Source organism: Dromiciops gliroides, chromosome 2, assembly GCF_019393635.1.
Source record: "Dromiciops gliroides isolate mDroGli1 chromosome 2, mDroGli1.pri, whole genome shotgun sequence".
NCBI lineage: Eukaryota > Metazoa > Chordata > Mammalia > Microbiotheria > Microbiotheriidae > Dromiciops > Dromiciops gliroides.
In genome coordinates, this window is record NC_057862.1 from 331,052,352 (window position 1) to 331,065,493 (window position 13,142).

The 13,142-nt window shown below is 43.0% G+C and overlaps 1 protein-coding gene across 1 annotated transcript in view; it reads right to left on the minus strand.

Moving 5' to 3' along the window:
- Positions 1-13,142, minus strand: part of CCNJL (cyclin J like) — a 60,525-nt gene that overhangs the window by 24,074 nt on the left and 23,309 nt on the right. Inside the window, exon 3 of the mRNA XM_043989029.1 lies at positions 3,604-3,814. Within this exon, the coding sequence (XP_043844964.1) occupies positions 3,604-3,814 (211 nt within the window). The remainder of the gene's footprint in view (positions 1-3,603; positions 3,815-13,142) is intronic.

Here is a 13,142-nt window from a genome sequence, read left to right on the forward strand (position 1 = left end):
ACACTTGACACTTACTAGCTGTGTGACCCTGGGTAAGTCACTTAACCCTCATTGCCCTGCCAAAAAAAACAAAAAACAAAAAAAAATCAAAAAGGAGAAAGGAGATCTACTTAGCTAGCAGGCTTATGTGAAGCCACAAGCAAGGAATAAGACCCTTCACAATTTCCAAGGACAGAATGGTTGTCTGAAAAGGGGAAGTCACTTTAGGCCCAAAGAGAGCTCCATCTCACCCCCCTGGAACATGGGCCCACCACCACTGAAGCCACCTATCATTTTGCAAAGATGCAAGATGCTTAGAAGTCAAGAATGTCTTTCTACTGTTTCCCTGTGGCAAAATAACCCCACATACTAAAAGAACCAAGCTGGGTTCCATTCACCATGGTCTAGAAGTAGGAGCATTTTAAAGTATTGCAGGAGTGTGGTAGAGTAGGTAGAGTCAGCAAGACTCGGGTTCAAATTCTGCATCATCTGCATGACGCTGGGCGAGTTTCTTCACCTGTGGACCTCAATGTCTTCATTCGTAAAGTGGGGGTGGGATGGGGGTCCCTTCCAGTTCTGCATCTAGAATCCTCTGAGAGTAACCCAGCTCTAGATTTTTGCCTTGTAACCCTTGGCTATTTTCTAAGAACAGTATTTCCATACTTTCTATAAACCCAATGTCTAAGGGAGGGGTATAGCTAGGAAGGGCAGGTAGGTGGCACAGTGGATAGACTGCTAGGTTTGGAGTCAGGAAGACTCATCTTCCTGAGTTCAAACCTGGCCTTAGACACTTACTAGCTGTGTGACCCTGGCCAAGTCACTTTACTCTGTTTGCCTCAGTTTCCTCATCTGTAAAATGAGCTGGAGAAGGAAATGGCAAACCACACTTTGCCAAGAAAATCCCAAGTCGGGTCACCAAGAGTTGGATAGGATTAAAACAAATGAACAACAGCATAGCTAGGAAAGGCTCAGGAGGTACAAGGAAGCAAGGGTTCCATGTGGCAGAGGGGGAAAAAAATACTGACCTGGAATTTAGGAGACCTGGGTTCTAATCTCAGGACCACAGATTTAGAGTTAGAAAGGACCTTAGTGGTCATGGAACTCAATCCTCTCTTTTTACAGATGAGAAAAATAAAGCCCAGAGATGAAGTGTCTTAAGTGACCAGGGTCACATAGCTGGTAAGCATCTGAAAAGAGACTGAACCCAGTCTTTCTGACCTAAAGTCTAGCACTCTATTCACTATCCCACAATGCCTTTCCTAATCCTAATTTTGCCATGATCTAGCTGTGTAATATTGGGCAAATCCCTTCCTTATCTGGCCTCCTCACCTGTACAATGGGGCCAGAACTACTTGTAATATTTAACTTATAGATTGCAGGGAGAATTAAATGATGTAAAATCTGTAAAGCCTATTTGCAAGCATTAAAAAGCTATATAGGGGCAGCTAGGTGGCGCAGTGGATAGAGCACTGGTCCTGGATTCAGGAGTACCTGAGTTCAAATCCGGCCTCAGACACTTGACACTTACTAGCTATGTGACCCTGGGCAAGTCACTTCACTCTCAATGACCCACCAAAAAAAAGGCTATATAAATTTCTGAGGTCATTCATCATTCTGTATAAAATGAACATGTACTGGATGATCTCCACAGTCTCCTGCAGGTTTGTAGGCACCTACTGGACGCCTCCACCTTGAGACCCAAGGATGGAATCCCGAGGGAGGCAAACCAGCTATTTTTTTTTTTTTTTGGTTTTATTTTGTGTTTTTTTTTGGGGGGGGGGAAGGGCAGCAATGGGGGTTAAGTGACTTGCCCAGGGTCACACAGCTAGCAAGGTTTTTTTGGTGTTGTTTTTTTTGGTGAGGCAGTTGGGGTTAAGTGACTTGCCCAGGGTCACACAGCTAGTAAGTGTTAAGTGTCTGAGGCTGAATTTGAACTCAGGTCCTCCTGAATCCAGGGCTGGTGCTCTATCTACTGCGCCACCTAGCTGCCCCCAGCTAGTAAGTTTTTGCAAAAAGTTGAACCTTTAGTAATGTTCACCAGTGTTTTCCCAAAAGTTAGATTAGCTCATGAGAACTTGCTATGCTGAGAGGCTTCCTTCTCACCTTTTATGGGGAACTTCTGGGAGAAAAGAGATTAAGACAGTGCCTTCTTCTGTGGCCAGACTGCTTAAAGGAAGCCCTTATAAGGGACCGTGATCTAACATCCCTTGGTGGGATGGGAAGTACCTGAAGCCAAAAATAAAGGGGAAGGGGAGCCCCAAACTTCTTAGTTGACTGCCTGCCGACCTACGTGGGAGCAGGACAATCTGGGGAGGCAGCAGCAAGAAGGCACGGAAAGGATTTCAGGGCTGTCTCTGGGCAATGGCAGCATATGGCAAGTGCCTCCCCCAAAGTCAATTTCTCCTACCCCAGGCTGGGCTCCAGCCCCCAGCTCATAGCCTCTGTCTTCCTTTCAGTCTGAAGAGCATCCTCCCCCTTTACTCAGCCATGGTACTCCCCCCTTCTTAGCTTAACAAACAGATGCTCAGAGGGAAGGCTCACGTAGCCCTGCAGAAACCCAACTCTGTCCCACCCCCTATTCTGATTCAGCCCCCAACAAGGACGGTGACGAGCAGCTCAGACTGACAGCTGCAGCATGTTCCGGGAGGTGCTCCCTGGCTTCTGCTGGTTAAGCAGCAGCCAAGGAAGCCAGGCTCATTTCTTCCTAAGAATGGGGAGGGGGAGGGGCAGAGTGAGAAGAGTTAGCTGCTTTTTAGACATACATATTGAAGCTCCATTTGCCTAAGTCTAGCTCTTCTCCTAGAGGTATGCTCAGTATAGCAAACCAGACAGTGGTCTAGAACTCCCCCATTTTCTCTTAGACAAAGAAGTTAGGTTCTCCTTTTATGTCAAAGAGAGATGAAGGCTGAAGACTAAAGAAATGATTTCCTCAAACAGAAAGAGCCCACTGACCATCCTAGTGCTAGGGATTCCTGTCCCTACACTACATTTGTATGTTTGTTGAGTCATTTCAGTCACGTCCCACTCTTTGTGACCACATTTGGAGTTTTCATGGCAAAGAAACTGGAGTGATTTGCCATTTCCTTTTCCAGTTCATTTGACAGGTGAGGAAATGGAAGGTAATAGGGTGAAATGACTTGGCCAGAGTCACACAGCTAGTATAAGTGTCTGAGGCCAAATTTGAACTCTGTTCTTTCTGATTCCAGACCCAGTGTTTTATCTACTGTGACACCTTGTTGCCCAGGTGTTCAAAGATTCCCCAGATTTCTAGTAACATTTTTGGAAAAGTGCAAATCCCACCAGGGACAGTGCCTCTGTTACACAGTAATGCTTAGAGTAGGTCAGGAAAAAAAAATTCAGTGAGTCCCTAAAGATGCTTAAGAAGCGATAGAAGGTCCCTCTCCCCTTCAAGCTCTTGCTCTGGGCCCAAATGACTACTGTATACAATCCTCTTCAATCAATTGCTTTATAAAGTCATGCAAGGAGCTTGAAGTGATTAAGCCTGGGAGGGAGGGCAGGGTGAAGTGAAGTGAGGAAGTACAGGGATCCCTCCTCCTCCTCCCCCCCTTCCTCCAAGCCCCAGGGAGAAAGACAATGGGAAAGAACAGAGAGGTTTCCACTTACTTGCTAGCAAAAGACAAGCAATGGCTACGATGTGCAGCTGCTTTGCAGTCACATTGTATCGATCCATGAAGAGGTCCAGCAGGTAGACAGCCAGGTGTCTGGCGGTGGGGCAGATCTTGCAGTGGTTGCTGAGGACAGAAACTAAGTCGACAAAATACCTTCGGCTCTCAAGGAGGGGGGACTGGGCTTTGTAGACGGGCAGCTTTAGTTCCTAGGAGAGTAATGAGAGGGGAGAAAGTAAGAATCCTGGGGTGTTTAATGAGAACACCCAAAGCTTAATTTGTTGCCTGTTCAAGGGGAGCATGCATCAAACTAATGCTTTGTAAATGAATGATGGACACCTAGGGCCAACAAAAACTTTCTATTTATTATAGTAAATTCCTTATCTGTGGAAGTAAGAGATAGCATGGAGGTAGTTAATGATCAAGGTGGATTTTGACTCAACGGGTCATAGTTTTGGAACTGGAGATGTTCAGAGAGATGAACCGTGAATGACAACTATTCTCAGCAATACAAATGATCTAATATAATTCCAAAAGACTAATGATGAAATATACTATCCACCTCCCAAGAAAAAACTGATATTGATTGAACACAGACTGAAGCATGCTATTTTTCACTTTCATTTTTTTCTTTTATTCAACAATCCTTATACAAAATTACTAATATGGTAATGTTTTACATAATTGCACATGTATAGCCCACATCTGATTGTCAGGGGAGGGAAGGAAGGAGGGAAAAATTTGGAACTCAAAACTATAAATAGAAATGTTTATTATTATTATTAATAATAATAAAAATAAATAATGGTTTGGCAATTAAAGTCCTAAAAAAAAGTTCATCTGGTATAACACCTTTATTTTACAGATGAGGAACTAAGACCCAGAGAGGTTAAGTGACCTTAAGTCCAAAGTCACACAAATCGCTAAGTAGAACGGGAACTCAAACAGAGGTCCCCACCTCCAAAGCCTCTTTGCAATGCACCACAATGGCAAGAGTATTGGGTTTAGGCCTGGATTTTGTAGTGAAAGGACCTGGCCTTAATTCCTAGCTTTGCTACTGACCAGCTATATAACCCTGGGCAAACTGCTTCACCTTTTTTATCTGTAAACCATTCTACCCAACCACACCTCCCCTCTGCCATCCCAAAGGATCATAGCTCTATGCAAAAGGCAGCCTCTGCCCTCAAGAAGCTCAAAATCTAATCCAACGCTTCAAATCTAATACTCTCACCATCAATATGCATTCAGGGAAAATAATCCAATTTGTGAGAGGAAGGCAAAAATCTGTCCTAAGAGTGGAAAAGAAGATGAGGACGGGGAAGGATTAGGGGAAGATTTTTGCATCAAACAGGTCACTGTGCCAGGCTATAAATCAATTATTTTCCAAACCAAGTACATAGTGATTTGGATAGTGGGCATCATTCTGGCCTAGGTGTCAGGAGAACCAGGTTCCAGTCCTAGCTGCCATTGTGTGATCTTAGGCAAATCAATTTCCTTTTGTGAGTAGTTAAGAGCAGCTTGGTGTAGTGCAGGGATTCTTAAGCTTTTCCCACTCTCAACCCCTTTTTGCCTGAGAAATTTTTTGGGGGGGTGGTGCAAGGCAATGAGGGTCAAGTGACTTGCCCAGGGTCACACAGTGTCAAGTGTCTGAGGTCACATTTGAACTCAGGTCCTTCTGAATCCAGGGCCAGTGCTTTATCCACTGCGCCACCTAGCTGCTCCCTGCCTGAGAAATTTTTACGCAACCCCAGGTATATAGGTATACACAACCTTTTTACTGTTGCCAAATTTTTGGCAACCCCCACATTCAATTACTCAACCTCACATGGGGTCATGAATCAGTTAAAGAAGCGAGGGTGTAGTGGATAGTGCTGGATTTGGAGTTGGGAGGAGCTAGGTTGGAACGCTCATTCTACTACCTACTGATTGTATGATGTTGGGGTGAGTTAAACTTTTCTGGACCTCTGGGGTAGCTAGGTGGTGTGGTGGATAGTGTGCAAGGCCTGTAGTCAGAACGAACTGAGTTTTACTGACTTTAGGCCTGGGACTCTAGCCACTGTGCCACTTGACTGCCCCATACGTACTCTGTGTGTGTGTGTGTGTGTGTGTGTGTGTGTGTGTGTGTGTGTGTGTGTAAAAACATAAAATGTATGTTCATATAGTAGCACTGTGGCTAACCGCCCTCTAACTCATGACAAGTCAGCATTATTATAAAGGTCTAAAGATAATTAACCTTATAATAGCAACTGACATATACCTTTATGTATCAAGAAACATATATAATATGATATTTATACTCTGAAATCAAAAGACTAAATGCACATAGTAAGTGAATTCAACAGACTTAAGTTTAGTAAGCATTAGGCTCTGGGCTACATTTGGTTTACAAAGACAAAACTCAAAACAGTCCTTGACTTCTCTGCTTTACCTACCTAGCTCAGTGTACAGGACATGTTAAGCACTCAATGTTTATAGAAACTGAAGGGCCTACTTAATAGCTTTAATAAAAACCTGTCCTCTCAATCCAAATCTACAGACACCATTGAAAAACACTCTGAAATCCTCTTTCAAATAGGAAAGAGATGCTCCCATCCAAGGGACATTCACCTTTCCTTACCAGAGCTCACCCAGAGTCAGAAAATTAACACTTAGGAGAAATACTGAAGAGTCTTACACCTCTTCTCCCCACTTTACAGGATGAAGAAACAATCCTGGGAGGCTCCATGACCTAAGGTCATACAGCTAATAAGCTGGGATTGGAATCCAGGTCCTCTGATTCATTCAGTGTTCTTTTTAGAACACCATGTCACCTTCCCCATAGAGGACTATTTATATATTTACCCAAAAGGGAAAAAAAAAAGTTGGGTCTTCAGAAAAATAAAAAAAAGATGTCGGTTATTGGTAAGTCAACTCTCTGGCCTCTTTGCTTCTACCTCACACACTCTTTAAAAATTTTTTTAATAGGATTTTTTTCCAGTTACATGTAAAGATAGTTTTCAAAAGATTTTGAGTTCCAAATTTTTCTCCCTCCCTCTCTTACCTCCCCCCTCCCCAAGACAGAAAGCAATCTGATTTAGGTAATATACATACAGCCACATTAAACATATTTCTGCATTAGTCATGTTGTGAAAGAAGAATCAGAAAAAAGGGAAAAACCTCAAAAAAGGAAAAAAAAAAGTAGAAACAGTATGGTGCGATCTGCATTCAGATTCCACAATTCTTTTTTTCTGGATAGGGAGAGCATTTTCCATCTTGAGTCCTTTGGGATTGTCTTGGATCATTGTATTGCTGAGAAGAACCTCACTCACTCTTAAGGCTGAAGGGGTTCTTAACCAAGTTCCTAGGCTTCATTCAGGTCTAAGAACTGCCCTATGGCCATATGGCACTAGCCAAGACATGAAGATGTCACAGAGGTCTCTAGAGTTTGGGACTCAGGCACTTCTGACTTGTAAACCTAGTTTTCTTGAAGGCTGTCTCTCAGTTCAAACAAATATCCTTTTTTTTTTTTTTTTTTTTTGCAAAGCAGCCTGGATTTGAGAGACAAAGAGCAGCTCCTTCACCCAGTCATCCCTGAAAGCAATTACTAGGATTAGAGGGGCATTTGGCAGTCAGCTATTGGCAAGTGCAGTAACCAGAGGGGAACAAAATGACCCAGCAGAGCTTCCCCCCAAAAGGCTTACACAGAGGCCCTCAGGGTCAAAGGTAGGAGGGAGGCTAGGAGAGGGAGTGGGGAGTTCACAGAGACTTCGAGATTTCCTATTCCCTTTGCTGGTTAAAATGAGTTTCTTCATTGCATCTGATTATCTTTTGGACACACATTTCTGAGATGACCCCTGCCCTCAAGATGGGTCTCAATGGTCCCTTCTACTGCTAAGATTTCTTGGGCAACTTTGTCACCCGTACCTTCAGAAAGGGATAAAATCCCACCTCTTGCAGGAAAACTTCTGCACCTGGCTCTCCATATTAACCGTTTTACATATGAATGAATGAATGAAAAAGAAGTTATTAAGAGCTTACTAAGGGACAAAGCACCATGCTAAGCTCTTGGGACACACAATCAAATCGAGACAGTCTCTGTATAAGATGCTCACACTAATTGGGGGAGACAACAAACACGTAAGACTGAGGAAGGACAGGCAAGAAATCCTAAGGGTACAATGGACAAATGGCAAGGCCCAGAGATTCTCAGATTAATTCTTTATTGGGCTATCTCATAGATAAGTCTAATCTCCATAGAAAGACTTTTTGGGACCCAAGCATTGATAGGAAACTTGAAAAGGGGGTTATTAGAGAAAGAGGATGCTGCAGCACGTAAAAGATGGCACACAGCATCAGGATGCCTGTTTTTTAATTCTGTCACATACTAGCTACTGGCCCATCAAACGAGTCACCCCTGGGCCTCAGTTATTATCTTCTCCCTTTCACAGAGAAAGAATCAGCTCCTCTATCTTGTAGGGTTGTTGCGCAGTTTTCTCTCTACTCTTCCCCTCCTTAGTGACCTTGGTAGCTTGTGTAGGTTCAATCATTTTCTCCAAGAAGATGATTCCCAGATCTATTTATCTGACTCTAATTTCTCTCTTAGGGCAGCTAGGTGGTGCAGTGGATAAAGCACTGACCCTGGATTCAGGAGGAATTGAGGTCAAATCTGGTCTCAGACACTTGACACTTACTAGTTGTGTGACCCTGGGCAAATCATTTAACTCTCACTGCCTCGCAAAAAAAAAAAAAAAAGTCTGATTTCTTTCTTGAACACCTTCCTGACTTGTAACTTCAGTGGTCTGCTGAACATCCCTAACATCTGAAATGAAATATTTCCAAAGTGGATTTCAATAGCTCCTCTCCCCAGTGACCAAATTCAAAACCCTGGGAGTTATTTTTGATTCTTCCCTTCTTACTCACTCTTTTTTTGTTTGTTTTTGTTTTTTAGTGAGGCAATTGGGGTTAAGTGACTTGCCCAGGGTCACACAGCTAGTAAGTGGTAAGTGTCTGAGGCCGGATTTGAACTCAGGTACTGCTGAATCCAGGGCGGGTGCTTTATCCACTGAGCCGCCTAGCTGCCCCCCCTTCTTACTCATTCTTCATGAAGTGATCAACTATCACATCCTGTCTTTTTTTACCTCTGTAACATCTTTTCCAATCTGTCCCCATCTTTCTACTCAGTCACTGCCCTAAGGTCAAGACTGCGTAACCTCTTATGAGGTCTATTACAATAGCCTCCTAACTGGTATTCAATATCTCCCTTCTCTAATCTATCCTTCACACAGTTGGCAAAAGACTCTTCAGAAAAGGCACGGGACTGGCCACATCACTCTACATCTCAAAAACTGTCAGTGACTCCCTTGGATAAAACACAGTACAAAGAAGTTAGCCACAATCTGGTCACAAACTACTTGTGCTGCCTCACTGCACATTACCCTGCTTGAGCTCCCTGGATTCAAGCCTAGACTATTAGAATTAGAGGTGTATGCTGCACACCTGGAATGCAATCCTTTCTTCATTTCTGCTTTTCAAATTTCTCACCTTCCTTCAAGGCTTGGGTATTCCTTCCTCTAGAAAGTCTTCCCTATTCAAGCTCAAAGTATTCTCTCTATTCTCAAATTTTCCTAGAGCATGAGATCCAGGCCTTTCCTTTGTCCCTAACTCCCACCCTGCCATCACTCCAATCTCTATTCCCAGGAAAATGAAAGCCCTTGGTTTTTAATCTTTATATCTTTAATGTCTGACATACAGGGAGGAGGGGTATCATGAGTCATGGTGGGAAGGTGAAGTGGATTTCAGCCTGATTAAGAGAAAACTTCTGAAGAATGAGATCTATCCAAAATCAAATGGGTTATTACCTTGGGAGGAGGCAGCGGGAGCTGGAGGAAGTCAGGACACCATGTTGACTATATTCATTACAAGTGTGTTATCTAATCTTCAACTTGGCCTTCACGGAATGAAGGAAATCCTTTTGCACCCTCCTATTTGATTTTCTATCTCTCTCCCCAAAGAGGCTGTTCCAAACCTCAAGCCTCTCACAATATCCTGTCCCACCTTCAGCTAAGAAAATTGCTTCATATATTTCTGATAAAATTGAGGCCATTTTCCTCTTTCTCTACATCTCAAAACCCTTTGATCAGCCCTCATTCTCTTTTCCTTTTTTTTTTGGGGGGGGGGAGGGCTACAAACTCTTCTACTTGTCAAGGCTAACCTCTCAATATATACCCTTGATCCCATCTTATCTTCAGTACACCACCATCCTTCTAGTGACCTAGGTTCACAACTTTGGAATTATCCTCTGCTCCTCATTCTGTCTCACCCCACTGGGTGAGCTCCATCGATCCAAACAGTTGCCAAATATTGTCATTTTTTATCTCAAAAATTACCTGTGGCATCTATCACCTTGTCTATCACCACTAACTCATATCCCTACTCTTTAATCTTCAACCTTGGGGCAGCTAGGTGGGGCAGTGGATAAAGCACTGGCCTTGGATTCAGGAGGACCTGAGTTCAAATCTGACCTCAGACACTTGACACTTGCTAGCTGTGTGACCCTGGGCAAGTCACTTAACCCTCTCATTGCCCCCCACCAAAACCAAAACCAAACCAAACCAAACAAAACTTCAACCTCTCTATGATTTTTTTCTTGGTGATCTAAATATGCCCACATTTCCTCCCATTCTTAGCATGCCCTCTCAAGCTAATCCTTACTGGGCGGTAGCATCCTCTCAAAACATCTTACTATGTCTTTTCTGCCTTCCTTGGCCAAACTATTAGAAAAAATTGCTGGCCTTCATTTACTCTCCTCTTACTCTTCTCCCCCTGCAATCTGGCTGCCAATCTTACTGACTCAGCTTTCCCCAAAGTTACCAATGATCTCTATCTATTCTGATGGCTTTTCCTTAGCCCTCATTCTGGAAATCTTTGAAGCCTATGACACTAGTGACCACCCCCTGCCCCTGGCTTCTCTTTCCTTTTGGGGTTTTTGTGTCACTGCTCGTGTGGTTCTCCTACATTTCTGACTGCTCCTTCTCAGTCTCCTTCGCTGGAGTCACAAAAGGTCCCCAAATCATAAGTGTATCCTTAAAGCTCAGTCCTGGTCCTGTTCTTATTTAATTTTATTTTTTTTGTGGGGCAATGAAGATTAAGTGACTTGCCCAGGGTCACACAGCTAGTAAGTGTCAAGTGTCTGAGACCAGATTTGAACTCAGGTCTCCTGAGTCCAGGGTGGGTGCTTTATCCAATGCATCACCTAGCTGCCCCCCCCCCCCCAGTTCTTATTTAATGATATGACGATGACTTCTTAAATCTATGGACACAGCCCTCAATCTCCCTTGAGCTCTTGCCCCACCTCACTAGCTCTTTGTTGGACATTTCATACCACATACCCCATAAGCATCTCAAACCCAAACATGCCCCAAAAGAACTCACCCCAACACATCCTTATTTCTGTCAAGGGTATCACCATCCTCACAACTTTGTAATTATCTTTGACTCCTTAACCAATCAGATGCTAAATTTTGTCATCTCTATAACCACAGTATCTATGGTGTCCTTGTCCTCTTTACTCTCACAACTACCACCCTAATTCACGGACCTAGAGTGATACAATACCCCCCCTAATGCATCTCCCTACCTTAATTCTCTCCCTTCTCCATTCCATCCTCCAGACAGCTTTCAAAGTTCTTTTTTTTTTTTTTTTTTTTTGCGGGGCAATGGGGGTTAAGTGACTTGCCCAGGGTCACACAGCTAGTAAGTGTTAAGTGTCTGAGGCCGGATTTGAACTCAGGTACTCCTGAATCCAGGGCCAGTGCTCTATCCACTGCGCCATCTAGCTTCCCCCAAAGTTCTTTTTCTTAAAGCACAATTCTAAACATGTCATTCCTCTACTCTGGTGGCACCTTATTGCTTCTGGGATCAAAGATAAATTCTTCTCTTTAGTACTGGAAGCCCTTCACTACCTAGCTTCCCAGACACTCTATGTACTACCAATGGAGAAGGATGGCAAGACCACTCCAGCATCTCTGCCAAGAAAACCCCAAACGGGGTCGTGAAGAGTCAGACACAAAAATAAATGGTCCAACAAAAGTGGCCTCCTGTTTGTCAAGTCTGCAAACAATTCACAAACATTTCTTAAGTACCTATGTGTATGTGTACCTAAGTGCTATGTATGCTAGGTGACTGGGATATAATAAGGACTAAAAATGAAACAATGCTGTTTCCTCTTCACTGGGAATCCCCAGTTTTCTTTAAAATTCAGCTCAAGCACCACCCACATGAAATCCTCCAGTGGCTAATTCCATGCTTCCCCCTCCCACTACCTCCCCCCCATTCCCTTGTATAAACATACTTGTCTTTCAGTATAACGTAGGCTTGATGGCAGGGGGACTTCCCATTTTGTCTTTCAATCCCCAACATCTATCTGGCATATTGGCAGGTGTTTAATACATTTTTATTGATTTGGTTCCCATCACTAGAGGCCATCTAGTGAAGACTGAATTTCCTGGAGGAGATTCCTGTGTGACCTGGCCTTGATGACTTCTGAGTCTTTTCTGTGATTCAAGCTAAGACTCAGGTTTTTCATCTGTACAATGAAGGCATGAATTAGATAAGTGGTGCTCAAAGTGTCATCTTCAGACTTGTGGGTTGGGTGGGTGGGTGGGTGGGTGGGGAATCTCTTTCAGAGGAATCTTAAGGACAAAACTATTTTCATAAGAAGATACTTGCCAATAAAGTACTCCTTCCTTTTGCAACTCCATATCTTTGTGAGGCTGACATTTCTTAATATACTTTAACTAAAACATCACATAACACCCAGAAGACATTGCAAAAACATGTAAAACAATGCCACTAACTACTGCCAATACTTTTTTTTTTAGTACTTTTAAAATTATTTATTTATTTATTTATTTGGCAGGGCAATGGGGGTTAAGCAACTTTCCCAGGGTCACACAGCCAGTAAGTATCAAGTGTCTGAAGCCGGATCTGAACTCAGGTCCTCCTGAATCCAGGGCCAGTGCTCTATCCACTGTGCCACCTAGCTGCCCCCTACTGCCAATACTTTTAATTATTTTTCTTTTCTTTTTGTTTTTGGCAGGGCAATGAGGGTTAAGTGACTTGCCCAGGGTCACACAGCTGGTAAATGTCAAGTGTCTGAAGCCAGATTTGAACTCAGGTCCTTCTGAATACAAGGCCAGTGCTTTATCCACTGTGCCATTTAGCTGCCCCCCTTTTAGTTATTTTTTATTGAAAATATGTTAGCATATAATGGGTTTTTTATCATTATTAAATGAATATTTAAAAATATTCATTAGTTAAGTTCCAATCTTGAACATGGTAAATATTAACAGATATAACCCACACACATAAAGTGCTTTGGGGGGTCCTCAATAATTTTTTAAGAGCATAAAGGGATCCTGAGACCAAAAATTTTGAGAACTACTGCACCAGATAGTCCCTTTTTGAGCTTTAAAATTCTGTAATAAGCAGTTATTGTACAGGACCCAGCAGAAATATTTCCTTTAAAAATGAAAATGTTCCTTGTTGTATGACCCTATA